The following is a 15,812-nucleotide window of genomic DNA, read 5'->3' as shown; positions in this document are numbered from 1 at the left end:
CCTTCTCCTTTCCCTTCCTTTCCCTGTCTGACTCCTCCCCCGTACTCTCTAAAGGATCCAAACTGGGCCAAATGTCCAAACCACTAAATACAAAAGATAGAATACAACATGGACCCTGGGACATTTGTTCCCACCCACACCCCTATTCAGTTATAGCTATGCACCTGAGTCGAGTCAAATACGAACTTCTTGGCAACCCCAAATGCCTGTAGGGTTGTGGAAACAGGTGAATTTGAATTACACTTTTTAAGCAAAAGGCAGGTTTTATTTTCTCTAGAGAATCACTTCTCTTTCAAAGGATACTTTGGGCTCCCTGAAATGGCACTTCTCACTGCAACAAACAAAAAGTGATGCAGCCGTAGCTGACCCACGACAACTCAGCCACTGCTCTGGTCGCTTAGTAGGAAAAATAGATTGCAGGTTTGTCCAGACAGTGCTGCTAGGCCAGCTTTCTCACAACTGCTCTAAATTACCCTTGGGGTTATTTTTGTGAAAACCTGGGGTGGGGGGGGGGCAGGAATCTGTAGGTAAAGCTTACATCTGGCTATAGTATGCATAAAGCTGGGATGCTGGTCCTTTGACCCTTCCATTTAGTTGTTTATTTTAGCAGTTCTGAAGTATAACTATATCTATCAATCACTCAGTCTTGAAGTAAAGTATATTTATACTTTACAATATAAGGGAGATTACATGTTAAAAGTGAGAGTAGATAAAAGTGATTACCAATGGAACGGTCCTTAAGGTACATAATAATACTAAAAACAGTAGAAAGTACACCAGAAGCATGAGGGCATACAAGCCTGAAAAATCATAAAAGTGCATACAAGGCATAAAAAGGGGGGCATAAAAATGGATGTAAAAAGATTAAAAGACATGAGAAGACAGAAATATATAAAGGCCTCAGTAATAAAACTGGATAAAGGCCAGAATATAAGGCTTTAAGGAGCAGTAAAAAAGGTGGCGGAGGGAGTGTAAGTCTTTCTATTGAATCATTATTGAATGAGCTAAATGTAGAGCCCATCCTGAATCACCGAGGGTCAGATGGGCTGTTAAGACTCCATGCTTACCTCATGTTGTTGTTGTTGTTGTTATTGATTAAGATTTTATTAATTTCTAATACAAAGAATACAAAAGGCAAGAAAAAAAATCAAAAATTGAATCAAGAAGATAAACGGCATCTCTAAACTTCTGTATACTAAGGTAAAATACAATTGATGACATACAAATTAACTGTCTTATTAGGGAAAAAAAGAAAAGAAGAAAAAATAGAACAAGAAGATCGCATAAGAATTTATCCTGTAATAACAATCAGATTTAGGACTGGTTTGTGTTCTTTCAAATATCAAACTGGTTTTCAACCAACAAACATTAAATAATTGCTTCAATGCAGCTTTTCTCTAATTAGTACATTCTAAAAAAGGTGGGGGGGGTGGAGAAAAGAAAGAAAAAGAAGGAAAAAAACCTCATTAAAATCTTAGGAAAGATTAACATAAAAAGATAAAACTGTACATCATAAAAAGGTATATAACCAAGAAACTGCCAGAAACACTCAAAGATCAACTGCAATGTAGACCAAAAAAATAAAAAAGAAACTTTGTCAGTCATCCAGTCCAATAATCAGCGCCTTCTAGAAATTCAAGAAAAGAAAAACCATACAACCCAAACCTATTTTGATTCTGAAAACAAGAATAACCACCTTCTTCTAATTACACGAAAGGGTGGGTGACAAAAGATGGTCAATGCCCAACTATGTTTGGTTCTGTTAGAGGAAAAAATTCAGCTGTAAGCAGTATTGAACGCATAGTCTTTGCCACCTGTAATCCAACCATGTGCTCTTTTCCAAAATCGGGTACACAAACTTGAATATCAATACAGTTAACTTGCGGAGAGGCGTTACATTGTTCAGATTGTATTTCCTTGTCCAACACCGTCTGGGTTTAAGTCCCTAAATCAGTCGGAGACACCTCCTGATCTAAAAATATCTTTGCACTCAGCCTATCTACTTGTAAAGAAAGCTTGTGAAGCTCCCCCACAGCTGTTTGGAAAAATCGATTGCAAGACATCATTTTACAAACATAATAATCCCTGTCCAAAGGTAGTCTTTTAGGAAAGTGTCTTCTTTAAATGACTGCCTACAAGAGAGACGAAAGCTGAAATGGCCAAGACTCCATGCCTACCATCCACCGGCGAATGCAGGCTGCTGCTGCACAGGACCTGGCAATGCTATATGTGATGGCCGGTTTAAAGTCAGAAAGCAGCAAGGAGCTGTAGAATTGTCTCGAATGTACTGGATACTTGCATAGCACTGGAAGGATGAGGGAGGCGCGAAGGTCTCTATAGAACAAACAGTGCAGGAGGACATGCTTGGTAATTTTGATCTGCTCTGAGCCAAAGCGGCATAGTCACTCTGCAAATAGAGTCCCTCTATAGCAGCTTTCTAGCACTACTGAAGGAAGGTCATGACAGTGAGCCAGAGTGAATACCCTTCTGTGCTTTGGAACCTCCAGTTGGGTGAGGTCTGCTGCTGGAGAGGTTGAATATCTAAGCCCATCCTTGATATGAAAATCCCTGCTGAGATTTGGCGTTCAGTGTCTAAAATGTGCTGCTTGGTGGTGGCTTTCTCCTGGTCGTAACCCATACTAAACAAGGTCAAGGGGGACAGACCCAGGGTGGCTATTTTTATCTCAAATGTCCGAATCCAGCTAGATTTGTAATCATTGTGTAGGGTTAAGGGGGCAAGATCAACTGGGCAAAAGGATCGCCTGAGCCATTAGCAGAGGATGGCCATCCACACCCTAGCCTCCAGCTTGATCGGGCCTGTCTCCAAGCGCAGAGTGGCATTGGAGACACATCTTGGTACTTGGAGCACTGCCCGCAGGAATTTAGATTGTACAAGTTCCAGAGTCACAAAATTGGGGAAGGGGCCCAGTTTGGCACCATAGAGGAGCTAAGCTAGTGGCTTGGCTGTGAACAGTTCAAGACCCGCTGGTACATAATGGCCACCTCTCGAATGCAGGAATTTGAGAATGGCAGAGGAGCTTCTCTGATCATTTAGAGCCACGTGTTCCCCATGAGCTTCCCTAGAGCCGCTTTACCTAGAGGGTAGAAAAACTACCCCCAAGTATTTGAAGCATGAAACTTGCTCGATCTTATGCCCCTCAATCCGCCAAGAGTGGATCTTGGGCCTCCTGGCGAAGGCCATGATTTTAGTTTTGTGATAGTTGATTTCTAGGGTATAACTTTATAAACAGCTCTTGAAGGAGCATACAAACGTAATATTGCCAACTGGTCATCCATTTGACCCTGGCCAAGTAGTTCAGGAAGTCAAAGATGCTCTTCTATCGGTAACAACCTACTTATTGAATTGTATCATGGTGTCATCTGTCTGCAAAGGCAGGAATGAGGGATTCTTTGCTCTGCAGACATGCAGGAGTCTGGGTGTGTGTGTACACACACACACACACACACACACACACACACACACACACACACACACAGCAGTGGACATCCCCTTAGCTGCTATGTAACAATATCCACATTAAAAAGACTTGCTCCCTAGTTTTATTCATTTAACTTCATTTTAAACAACATGTGTAACCACGTGGGTGTGCTTTTAGATTGCATGTCAAAAAATACAGGGCTGCTGCTGCTGCTGCTGCAACCACTTCCCTGCCTATCAAATGGGGTTGCCCTGGTCATATTTTGGGAGCTTGTTTTCTTTAATAATAATTGGGAAGGTGCCCAAGACTTCTTTGTGCCTGAGACAATACACCAAATGCCAGCCTCTCCATTTTTTTCAAGGGGCAATGGCAATAGCTGCTACCCACTGGCTTTCTGTGTGTGCTTGCAGGCACATACTCATCTCTGCTGATTGTTGTCATTTTTTCCCTTGGCAGTCCCACTAGCTCTCACTATGCGACATGTGTCCTCCTCCACCTCCTTCCTTGCTGCTGAGCTGATAATGAGAAGGGGAAGAAGCAGAAGAGGAAGTAAGGAAAGAGGACTAGAGTACTGGAGATGCTCTGGAGATGCCCTTTCCTCAAATCCTCTTTTGCTTCCTCCCTTTCTTATCCCCAGTCTCTTGGTGAGGGAGGAGGCCGCAGCAGCAAAAAGGTGGAGGAGGTCAGGTGGAGAAAAGTGACTGTGCCACCACTCAGCAAAGAGCTGCTCAGATGTAGAGGGTAGGGCAGGCGGCTATGTAAGGGAGGGGCACCACTCTCTCATGCAGCCCCGCCCTTCTCTATCCTGGCGAGTTGTGTTTTAAGTTTTAGGCTGGGTGGCGAAAAGAGAGCTCACGGTCCAACCTGAAGCCTAAGATGCATCCGTGCTGTGATGGGGAAGGGGAAGGTTGTGTGAGTGAGTGGTGCCACCCCCCTTGCACACACCCCCTCCCCATTGTGTTGGGATGCACTTTACGCTTCAGGTCGGGCAGCAAGCTCTCCTTTTGCCACCCAAATGGAAACATAAAGTGCATCCCAGAAGTGGTGGGGAAGGGCAAAGGGTAGTGCTGCCTTCTCACGCATTCCCCATTCTTCCCCATCCTGGGAGGGTGCATTTTAAGCCTCAGGTTGGGTGGCAAAAAGAAAGCTCCCTGCCCAAACTGAAGCTTAAAGTGCAGCCCCATTTGGATGGGAAAGGGTGGGTATGCACAGGGGAACTAGCGCTGGCCCTTCCAAGGATGCCATCGATGTAGGTGGTGTGGTGAGCAGCCTGTGGGCCTCACCTCATTGGCACTGGGCTGGAGATGACTTCTTGGCCAGCAAACATGGCATTCCCAACTCTGTGTTTACTGCAGGGGTGTAGCTAGGGGAGGGGGGCCTGTGTTTGCCCCCCTCCCTGGCGGCCCCTCAGAGTGAGAGAGATAATGAAGAAGAAAGGGAGGGTTGGAGCTTAGGGGCCCTCAGGAGCTGGGGCCCCTGGGTCCTTTGAAGCCATCTGCTCAATTTATAGCTACACTTTGGTTTACTGCCAACATGCAAAGTGATCTGAGGGCAAGGGTGAGACAATATTGGCCCTTAACACTTCCCATGCTCACCATTTCTCCTCTTCAATACTTCCTTTTCACTACTTTTCTCTGCTTGCCCCACTAAAACATCAAAAATAAAAATTCAGTGGGCACAACAAGGGTTAAACGCCCTGGTAGTTCCAAAAAGGAGCAAGAGGGATGCCAAGGATCTGTGCCAGGCTGTCTCTGGTTAGTCCAATGGTCCTGCCTTGAGGCTGATGCCAACCTCACTTCCTTGTTTGGGGGCACTTGCTGGAGCCCAGCCCAGCCTTTTTAATTAAAAAGGGCCTGGGTGTGGCCCTGGAGGCAATGTCCTCTTTCTCCTGGCAGACTTGCTCCCCTCTGCTTGGTTCTGTTTCCCTTAATTGTGGTAATCCCTGACTGAGGGTGAACATAGGAGCCGATTCCAGCTCGGTTCTGGGTCTTGACATTTCTTCTGCTGTTCCCACACTCCAAGAGATTGTGTGTTGGCATTTTGCCAGCGGAAAACTCTGTGGGAATGAGCCAAGATGAGATAATATTTCCATGCCTTATTGAAAAGGGTGAAATTAAATCACTCTCCCACTTTTAATTCTTCCTGGAAGGTTTGATTGGCACCTAGTTTAAATTTGCCAGATGTCCCTTGAGTTGAGGGTTTCCCCCTACTTTAAAATACCCTTATTCCGAAACATTGCTGCAACAGATAACATAATGGAGATATTTCCATAGAAGTGCTTTAGCATAAAGTATTTTGCCCACACACCCCGCAGCTGCCATTGCTAAGTGAATCTGATGTTTATATTGTTTTAAAAGCATATGCTGTAGCAAACGCTTTGGCAGATAAGTGGGATATAAATGATGGAAATAAATAAAAGAGGCATCTAGAGTTAGTGGTCTCTGTAGCTAGCAGTCCTATAAAAGCACCACAATAAAAGAATGGTCTGAATTTAGGCTATGATGTGGGAAGACACTGATTTTCTTCTTCATTTCCTGGAATCAGATAACTTGGGATGTTTTGGTGCTAGATTTTGATCAGTTTTTTAGATGAAAGGATGCTATAACTGGAAGGGACAGCTAACATCTGAGAAGATGAACATGAAATTCAGAATCACCCTGATAGTTTCAGTTCAGTTTTCTATTCTATTCTAACAAAATGAAATTCAACAGTGATAAATGCAAAATTCTGCACTTTGGCAAACTGCCCCCTACCACCCCCATGCACAGGCATAGGGTGGGAGAGACACATAGGGTGGTCTACGTGTAGGTCCCCATGGCCCAAAAAGAGGACATCCGTTGCCAAAGAAGTGGAAATAGAGGGCACTTTTTGCCAAATAGTTTCCCCCAAGATGGCACTTTGCATAAAATTTGCATATATTAATTGGCATCATGCGCATATTTTGATTAAAAAAAATAAGATGATTGAGAATCAATGTAACTTATTACTGTGGGGAAGCCGATGACTAAACGACCTGGATCTGCAGACTGGGCGCTGGAAGTTCTTCCCCTCTGACTTCCCACTGGACAATGCACGCTGCTAGGAAGCCGAGGTGGGAGGAGGTTCTTGTCAGCACTAAGTGTGCACTGAGCCAAAAGAAAGGTGGTTGCTGTATGTGTTTGCTCACTCCTTCACCACGGAAATGGGATCTTTAGCCCAGCTGTGTGCTCAAACCAGATCCAGTTTCTTAACACTTGGTCACTGGCAACTGAATATGTGACATGTCTCTTTTCTGTTTTGAGGGGTTTGTCTAGAATGGTTCGTTTTGCATATTTTTATTTATTTATTTTTATTTGTGTAACAGATTTCTATCTTGCCCAGAACTTGCATCCCTGGGCAATTTCCAATTAAAATCATATAAACATTACAATCATTTAAAAGCAACCATTATTAAAACTATAAATCTATTTAAAAGCCTGGGTGAACAAAAGTGTCTTCAGTGCCTTTTAAAAAGTTGCCAGAGATGGGGAGGCTCTTATCTCAACAGGGAGCACCTTCCAAAGCCCAGGGGCAGCAATGGAGGAGGCCTATCCCCGAGTAGCCACCAGACAAGCCAGTGGCAACCGTAGACGTACTTCTCTAGAAGTTCTCAATGGGCGATGGAGCTCATGGTGAAGAAGACGTTCTCTTAAAAACCCAGGACCTAAGCTGTTTAGGGCTTTATAGGTAATAACCAGCACCTTGTATTTTGCCTGGAAATTTATCGGCAGTCAGTGTATCTCTTTCAACAGAGGAGTAATATAGTCTCTCCAAGATGACCCAAAGACCAACCTGGCCGCCACATTCTGTACAAACTGCAATTTCTGGACTACATACAAAGGCAGCTCCACAAAGAGCGCATTGCAGAAGTCCAGTCTGGAGGTTACCAGCATATGTACCACCGTTATGAGGTTGTTGTTCATTTCAAGAAATGGGTGCAGCTGGTGGACGCAGCATGTGTATGTTATGATATGCAACTCATAGCTTGCTAGTGCATTCATTAAGCATGTAACATGCTTGTGTGAGCCATCCCTAAGGCCTGGTTCTAACAAACATCCGATGAGGGGGTCAACCTGTGTCTGAATTGCACCACTTTAGAATGCAGGTGGAGGCTCATGGGACTGAAGCCTCTTCCATGAAAAAATAGCCCCTGCACATTGACAACTAGATGTCATGGGGAAGGGTTCTAGCTTAGCTTTTCTGTGTGCAGGGAACTTATCTTCTCAACGACCCTGTGAGGCGGGTTAGGCTGAGCAGTAGTTATTCCTTCAAAAAGGTGGATAGACGTTTAAAACAGCTCAGTACTGAGTGGCTGGCATCCAGACTGATAAAGTGCATGCTCAGTGAACAAAGCTGCACTAGTGCAAGGAGACTGCATAGCTGCACAGCCACATAAGGATGCTGCAACTGTGCTATGGCACAAAAGCTCCCTGAAAACTTTATGTGGCCCAGGTTGTGCACTCTGCTGCGCAAGGGCCAATATGTTTGTGCGAGCACAACGCGAATCTGAGATGCAAGCTCCAGGCTTAGTGCCACTAGCTTGCGCAATAGCCTTAATATAGGTAATTGCCTTATACGGAGTCAGACCCTTGGTCCATCTAGCTCAGCATTGTCTACACAGACTGGCAGCAGCTTCTCCATGGTTGCAGGCAGGAGTCTCTCTTAGCCCTGTCTTGGAGATGCTGCCAGGGAGGGAACTTGGAACCTTGTGTTAGCACAGCATCCTTTCCCAAGTGCATTGTTGGGATGACTACCAAAGATGACTCTCTTAGATATTGCTAGTAACTTTCTGCACCTTGTTTCAGAGGGAGAATGTATATGAATACCAGCTTTAATGAAGTACAAAACAGCCATGCTTTTGTTTGCTTTAGGCATCCTGTCAATGCAGGGATACCGGACTTGGAGGTGGAAGGAAGGCCTCTATAATGACCCCACGAAACTATCATAGTGTGTTCCCAAATGCTTGAATATAATTGATACCCCTCTAAAGATCTTGACATCAGAAATCATATTTGGAGCCTAATTGCCGGTTAAACACATCACGTGGAAAGGAGCCGTGTTAAGCCAAACTCTGCCTGTGGGAATTCTGAAGAGAGAAAGTTGGAGGAGATTGTAGAATGCAGTTGTAGAATGCAGTTGTAGAATTACCCATCTTTCTCCCTGATAATGATGATGATCTCCCTTTTACTGATGATCTCTTCTTCCCTCTGTTTTGAGTGGCCAGTTTCCCCTGCTCCTCACTTCTCTCAGTGGCTAGGGACAAGTAAAGGGGTGACTATGCATTACATTATCAGCCACCTAATGGCGCAGCGGGGAGATGACTTGACTAGCAAGCCAGAGGTTGCCAGTTCGAATCCCTGCCGGTATGTTTCCCAGACTATGGGAAACACCTATATCGGGCAGCAGCAATACAGGAAGAAGCTGAAAGGCATCATCTCATACTGACTGCGCGGGAAGAGACAATGGTGAACCCCTCCCGTATTCTACCAAAGACAAGCTCAGGGCTCTGTGGGCGCCAGGAGCTGACACCAACCCGACAGCACACTCTACCTTTATGCATTACATTCTTTGGCCCTGAATCTCACCCACCCCTTTTGTCAATAGCACCTGCAGTTGGGTGGAGGAATCCAGATTTGGATCATGGCATGACAGTGGAGGTATTTAATCCTTTGCCTCTGCTGCAGTCCTGCTCTGAATTGGGGCCACGTGTCTGCTATTTGCATTAGGATGGAAGCTACCTTTGGCACCAATGGCAGCTTCCCCTGCAGCACACTCAGCAGCCATGGGCGAGCAATCTGGATTGGGACCATGTTGAGGCCAAAGGTTAAATTCGTTAACTATTGTACCACACTCCTGATCTTGAGCTTTTGCCCCTGCAGCTCTTTACAAAAAAATAAAACCCAAGTGTGCAGGGCCTAAGTGTGTGTTTGAAGTTGCATCTAGTTTGGCCCACAGCCGCTAAAGGACAAAGACAGTAAATCACAGATAAGGTTGAATGAAGTGCCCGGTCCTCTCTAGTCTCCAGGGAAGCCACTAGAATTCTCAGCTGTCAAAGTCTAGGCTTATGTTTTTCATGTGGTGAAATAACTGTGTAGCTTGGCTCTAACGAAGCAAAGAGGCATCTTTCAAAGTGGTGGTTCTCTTCTATTTAGCAGGGGGAGAGCAACTGGCCCTATCCCTCCCCAGCATAGCACCCCTCCAGTGGCTGTTGCTGGTGTGTTGCCTTGTGTTTCTTTTTAGATTGTGAGCCCTTTGGGGACAGGGGACCATCTTAGGTATGTATTATTCATTTTTCTATGTAAACCGCTTTGAGAACTTTGGTTGACAAGTGGAATATAAATATTATAGTAGTAGTTGTAAATGATAGGTCTCATATTATTTTTATTATATTGCCTTAGTCATAGTTTGAAAAAGATCATACTGATAAAGTTTAACTTTTTTTAAAAAACCAAGTACAACAAAACATAACTGAAACGTTTGTCACTGAATAATATCGCTGAAATTATGCTTGTACTGCTTGTAGTTCTTGCTACTAGGAGATACTGCAGGAATAAAGACATCCTTGCGTATTAGCTGAGTTAGCATTTTCTGTCCTCTCTCTGTGCAATGTTTACCCATACAAAAGAACTGCCGTTTTTCTTTTGAAGTAATGTATTTTAATGAAAGCCTGCAGGCCTCCAGTCAAGGGTGATGGAAGTAGGAAACTCTGTCTGTCTCTTGGGCATTTTTGGGTTGTCATACTGATAAAAGCACTTGTCCTAGTTATGAAAGACCATGTTGCTGATGTGGGAAGAAATATCTTCCAATGAACATTATGTTGATTGTAGTTTACAGTATTCTGAAGTGTTGTTTTGCTTGGTTTCTGCTTGTTTCAGGATCTGGGACTCTCCTCTCCTCTTGGCTGCAAAGGAAAACGATGTCCCAGCCATCCAGAAGCTGCTTGCCAGCAACAACTGTGACATTCATGAGAGAGGTACTGATCCTTGGCTCTGTCCTGCTCCATCCTGCTCATTCTGACCCCATGGTGCTTGGCATGAGAAGGCACAAACATTCTGAGGAGAGGAAGAAGAAGTGACAATACTAGAAATGTGTGCAGAGTGGATTTTTTAAACTGGAGGTCTCTTAAGAGCAGCTTCAGATGTGGCAGATGGACCAGACAGTATAAGTGTCCTATGCTTCTTGGCCCTCCTAATCCCAAACAGAACAGTTTCATCTTTTGTACCTGGCAGTGCGAAAATGACTTGACTAGCAAGCCAGAGGTTGCTGGTTCGAATCCCCGCTGGTATGTTTCCCAGACTATGGGAAACGCCTATATTGGGCAGAAGCAATATAGGAAGATGATGAAAGGCATCATCTCATACTGTGTGGGAGGAGGCAATGGTAAACCCCTCCTGTATTCTACCAAAGACAACCACAGGGCTCTGTGGTTGCTAGGAGTCGACACTAGGGTTGTACGTCTTTTTTCTTTTTCTGTTTTGTTTTTGGCCCGAATCCGAAATAGCCCTGTTTTGTTCTTTGTTCGAAACCAGACAATCCAAAACACCCCAATTTTGTTCTTTGTTCGAAATTGCAAAATCCAAATCCGAAATGTTTTGGATTTTAAAAAATGGCCCCAGGGAAAAACTGGTGTGTGTGTGTGTGTGTGTGTGTGTGTGTGTGTGTGTGTGTGTGTGGTAGTGCCCAATGGGTGGAAACTACCACCCAAATTTCAGAGGAATTGGGCGAAGGGCTGGGTTTTGGTGAATTTTTGAAGTATAGGATTTTTCTCTTAGGGAAGAATTGAGGTTTTAGCAAAAGTATAGCTTCATGTTGGGGGGAAAGGGGTGGCCCAGAGCAGAGTAGGGTGGGTGGTAGTGCCCAGTGGGGGAAAGGAAGCTGCCAGAATTAATTCAAAGGAATTGGGCAGAAGGCTGATTTTTAAAGATGTAATGGAATTTGCGTGTCTGTAAAGTTCTTCCCCATAGGGAATGATGGACCTCCATAATTCCTGCCCCATAACTTCACTTGGGGGGCACCAGGGTGGCCCAGAGTGAGTGGTGGTGTAGAGCACATAGGGTGCCAACCACCCCCATGGGTTGCTAACCCATGGGGTACTGGGTTCTGTTGTTTCTGAGATGTTTTGAGTGTAGATTCAGATTCTCTGGTAGCATATGAGAGTGGATTCATGGTTTGTCGTTGAAAATCTCATATCCTACCAGATAATCTACACTCAGAACACCTCAGAAACAACAGAACCCAGCACCTCATGGGTCAGCAACCCATGGGGGCGGTTGGCACCCTATGTGCACTACACCACCACTCACTCCCAGCCACCCCAGTGCCCCCCAGGTGGAGTTATGGGTCTGCTGAAACCTCCATTATTCCGGGGGGGGGAACCTTAAAGAAGCGTAAACGTCCAACAATTCCTAAGAAATCAGCCCTTTGGCCTATTCCTTTGGAATCTGGGTTGTGGCAGGCACCCCTTGGGGCACTGCCACCCAACCCACTGTTTTGCCCCTCAGGCCCCCTTTCTGCCCCGAATCTGCCCCAAAGACATGTGAACTTCAGAAATTCTTTAAAAATCAGCCCTTTTCCCAATTCCTTTGGAATCTGTGTGGCAGCAGGCACCCATTGGGGCACTACCACCTGAATCACTCTTCTTCCCCTAAAGACCCCTTTCGGCCCCCAATCCACCCCAAATAACATCAACATCACACATCAACAACAGCAGAGCTTTGGAAAAAATCAGGCAGATTTCCAAAGGTCATGCATATCCACATCCCCCCCGCCCGAAATGCAATTGATCTACACACAACAGTGTGAAACAACAACAGTGAAATGCGCACTGCCCCACTAGCCAATGAGGGTAAAATTTACCCTTAAATTTGCTTAAAAGGAATAAGGAGGCAATTGCCAGCAGATCAGCCCATGCTTTCGCTGGCCAATCTGTGGGCTGGAAGGGCTGGAAATTCAAACAGATGTCAAAACTCAAAATAGATACTAAAGGAGAAAGACTTTCTGCGATTGCAAAATAGAATTCCAAAACAGCCGAAACAACAAAACATTTTGTATCCGAAACAGGGAAGTTCTGTTTTGGCTACAAAATTTTCTGTTTTGAGCATTGGGTGTTTTGTTATGGCTACAAAATAGCCGATATGGCCTGTTTTGTGCATAAAACGTTTTGTATCCGAAACGAAACGCACACCCCTAGTCGACACCGACTCACCAGCACAGCTTTACCTTTACCTGGAAGGTGCATAAGCTGCTGTGCATTGATAAAATGATTGTGAGCCCTTTGGGGACAGGGATCCATCTTATTTATTTGTTATTTCTCTGTGTAAACCACCCTGAGCCATTTCTGGAGGGGCAGTATAGAAATCGAATAAATAATAAGTAAATAATAATAATATGCGCATGAACAAGAGAGGCAAAATTCTGTATGCTGAGAGGAGATGCCACATTGCTACATTTCCTAATTGCTGTGGGACCATCCCCAGACCCCTGGAATGACACGTGGCATGTTCTATGCCTCTGATGCTCTCTCTAGGTGCTGCGGGGGAGACAGCACTGCATGTAGCTGCCTTGTACAGTAGCTTGGAAGCCGCCCAGCTCCTGATGGACACAGCTCCAGATCTGGTGGACGAGGTGATGACATCAGAGCTGTACAGAGGTAAGGATGCAAAGGTGCTCACAGGTGAGTCAGACTTTACGGAGTGCAACAGCTCGATGGATCAGCTAAATAAGAGATTGGAAGAGCATTCTGAGATGTTGGTAACATCTAATGTTGCCCTCCAGTGCACACTGAGGCCAGTGGTGGGGCCCAATGGGGGTGGCCTGTATGAACGGAGAGTGCACCCTAGAATCAACTGCACTGAAGCGTGGTTCCTCTGCAGATAGATCAAGTGCAAAGAAGAAGATTTGAAAACTGCTGAAATCCACCCCTCCCCGCTTTTAGAAAAGTTTAGAATAAAACCGAAAGGGAGCGGTCAGAAAATATCATATTTCTAGAAGAGGGGGATAATTGTCTGGAGATGCTGCCCTCCATTCCTTTCCCCCATCAAGAGCTTGTACTACATAATGTTTGTGATATATTTCAAAATGCCCAGATTGATTTTATTTTATATTTTATTTATTGTTAGATTTATATACTGCCTTTCAATAAAACCATCCCAGTTTTTGCTTACATTTGACTCCCACCCTTCCTCCAAAGAGCTCTGGGTGGTGTTGTGGGGTTGTCTGATTTTACCTGAACAATAACCCTGTGGGGTGGGCTAGGCTGCGAGAGTCACCTGGTGAATTCCACGACTGAGTAGGGATCTGAATCTGGATTCCCAGGTCCAAGTTCTCTGTCCATGCACTTCACTGGCATGTATCTAATCACATGTATAATCATTTGTATTTATCTACTGTGCTGAAAGTGCTTCACATGTACTATAATCTTTATAATCCTTTCAACAACCTGTTGCAATGCTTACTGAGAGCTTCGCACTCAGTGTAAAGTGTTGTGTGCACAGATGGTGCAATAATAATATATGAAGTCCGGCTTTGAACATTCTGCAGGGCTATGTAATCAGAGCAGGTCAGTATTATTATGGCAATATTGTCAGGGGATGAAGCTGAGAGCCACCCACCGAGTCCATGGCAAATTTTAAATTAAGGATGTCCCTGCTCAAACTCATAGTCCCTGCATTATACCAGGTCACCGAGGCTTCTGTTTCTGCTGCCTAATATTCCATCTTCAGTTTCTCAGATCAGAGTCAACAAAACACTAAAACCTGAAAGTCAGAGAGAGAACAGGAGCTTTTCATTTGAATGGCAATTAATTTCGCAATTGTATTGGTAATTAAAATCGGCATCCGTGTCGATGCTGCACCAAGTGCCACATCCCTTTTTTCTGCTCTTAACCCAGATGAGTTTCCTTGAGAATATTGTACATGAGGCTGACAACTGATTTAAGAGTAGATCTCAGTACTGTTTGTTAGTCGTTCACGTGCTAATAATGCAGTGAGTGTGAGAGTGTTTGTTAATGCTGTCTTCCTAAGAGCCTCAGGTAAGGGTTGTTTGTATGTGTTTTCCAGGACAGACAGCTCTTCATATAGCTGTGGTGAGCAGAAACCTAAACCTGGTGAAAGCTTTGCTTGAGAAGGGAGCAGATATTAACAGCCCACGGGCCACTGGGTATGTCTTCAGGTGCAGAAGTGACAACCTCATCTATTTTGGTATGTCTGCAGTCCTGGATATGATCTGCTTTCTAGAAGGTCTTTCCTTCACAGTCTACTTTTCTCTCTGCAGAGGATGTTTTGTATGGAGAGACATTCCACTATGAGAGCCTCCACTTGGGCATCTTCCAGATTACGAGCTTTGTGCTGGTAGAAGTGTTGCAAGGTGCAATGGAATGGTGCAAAGGTTTCAAACCATGAGTAAAGGGTTGTTCAGTGCAGTACAGAAGCACACTTTGTGGAAACTGTTGCAGCGTGTAATGCAGAAAGCGCCCTGCAGTCGGAAGCAGTGCTTTCCAGACAGAAATTAGTAACAACTAGCTGACCCTGCACAGAGCATCTGTGTGCTCTTTGGGGCCGGCGGTTACCTCTTCCCCCCACCTTCTGCCCCAGTCTCCACTTCCTGACCATGGCCAGCCCATGCCGGGCCCAGCTGCCTCTCCTCCATACCGTCACTTCTGCCCCCCCCATCTTTCCCCACTCCTGGGCTTGGCCTCCGCGGCCAGGCCTGCCACCACTGCCATGGCGACCAATCCTCCTGGGTGCGCCTCAGCCTATCAGGCGCCTCCACCGCCCAGCCAATCAGCTGGGCGCTGGGATGCGCATTCTAAAGGCACACCCAGGATAATTAAATATATAAATTAGGCTGCAGTCCTTTGTTCTTATGCCTCTGCTGTTAGCCCATGTTCCTCGCTAGCAAATAGCTTTGCAGGGGGGCCTCTTTGAAAAATCTTATATGAAAAGCATGAATGTCCTGTCTCTGGTGGATGATTCACATGTGCAAGTCTTCACTTGATGCTGTGCAGTCATCACCAAGTGATGCTCATGAAGACCAAAACCACTTCTAGGGTAAGCAGAGGCAAAGGAGTTCAGAATTCTTATTTACTTTTCTAAATATCACACAGAAATGGAATTTCAGCAGGTGTCGCGTTTCTCACTCCTGCGTAACAAGTGGCTGCCACCTCTTTTCTTCACAGCTATTGAAATATAGGAGTCCCATTCTGAAAATATAGGAACTCTCATTACTGAAGGAGGGAAGAGGAGTTGGGATAACATGACCAGGGGAGTGAGATGCAGGAGAAACTGTGGCTGCTATGCCTCTTGCTTCATCAGGGAATTTCAAGACATTGCAGGAGAGCTGGTCTTGTGGTAGCAA

At 45.1% G+C, this 15,812-nt stretch overlaps 1 protein-coding gene across 1 annotated transcript in view; it reads left to right on the top strand.

Moving 5' to 3' along the window:
• Positions 1-15,812, top strand: part of LOC128343209 (transient receptor potential cation channel subfamily V member 6-like) — a 120,777-nt gene that overhangs the window by 65,297 nt on the left and 39,668 nt on the right. Inside the window, exons 2-4 of the mRNA XM_053291860.1 lie at positions 10,334-10,431; positions 12,985-13,107; positions 14,516-14,656. Coding sequence (XP_053147835.1) covers positions 10,334-10,431; positions 12,985-13,107; positions 14,516-14,656 — 362 coding nt within the window. The remainder of the gene's footprint in view (positions 1-10,333; positions 10,432-12,984; positions 13,108-14,515; positions 14,657-15,812) is intronic.

The sequence above is a fragment of the Hemicordylus capensis genome, chromosome 2 (assembly GCF_027244095.1).
Source record: "Hemicordylus capensis ecotype Gifberg chromosome 2, rHemCap1.1.pri, whole genome shotgun sequence".
NCBI classification, from domain to species: domain Eukaryota; kingdom Metazoa; phylum Chordata; class Lepidosauria; order Squamata; family Cordylidae; genus Hemicordylus; species Hemicordylus capensis.
The sequence above is the reverse complement of the archived record's forward strand: the minus strand, read 5'-3'. Positions and strand labels throughout refer to the sequence as shown.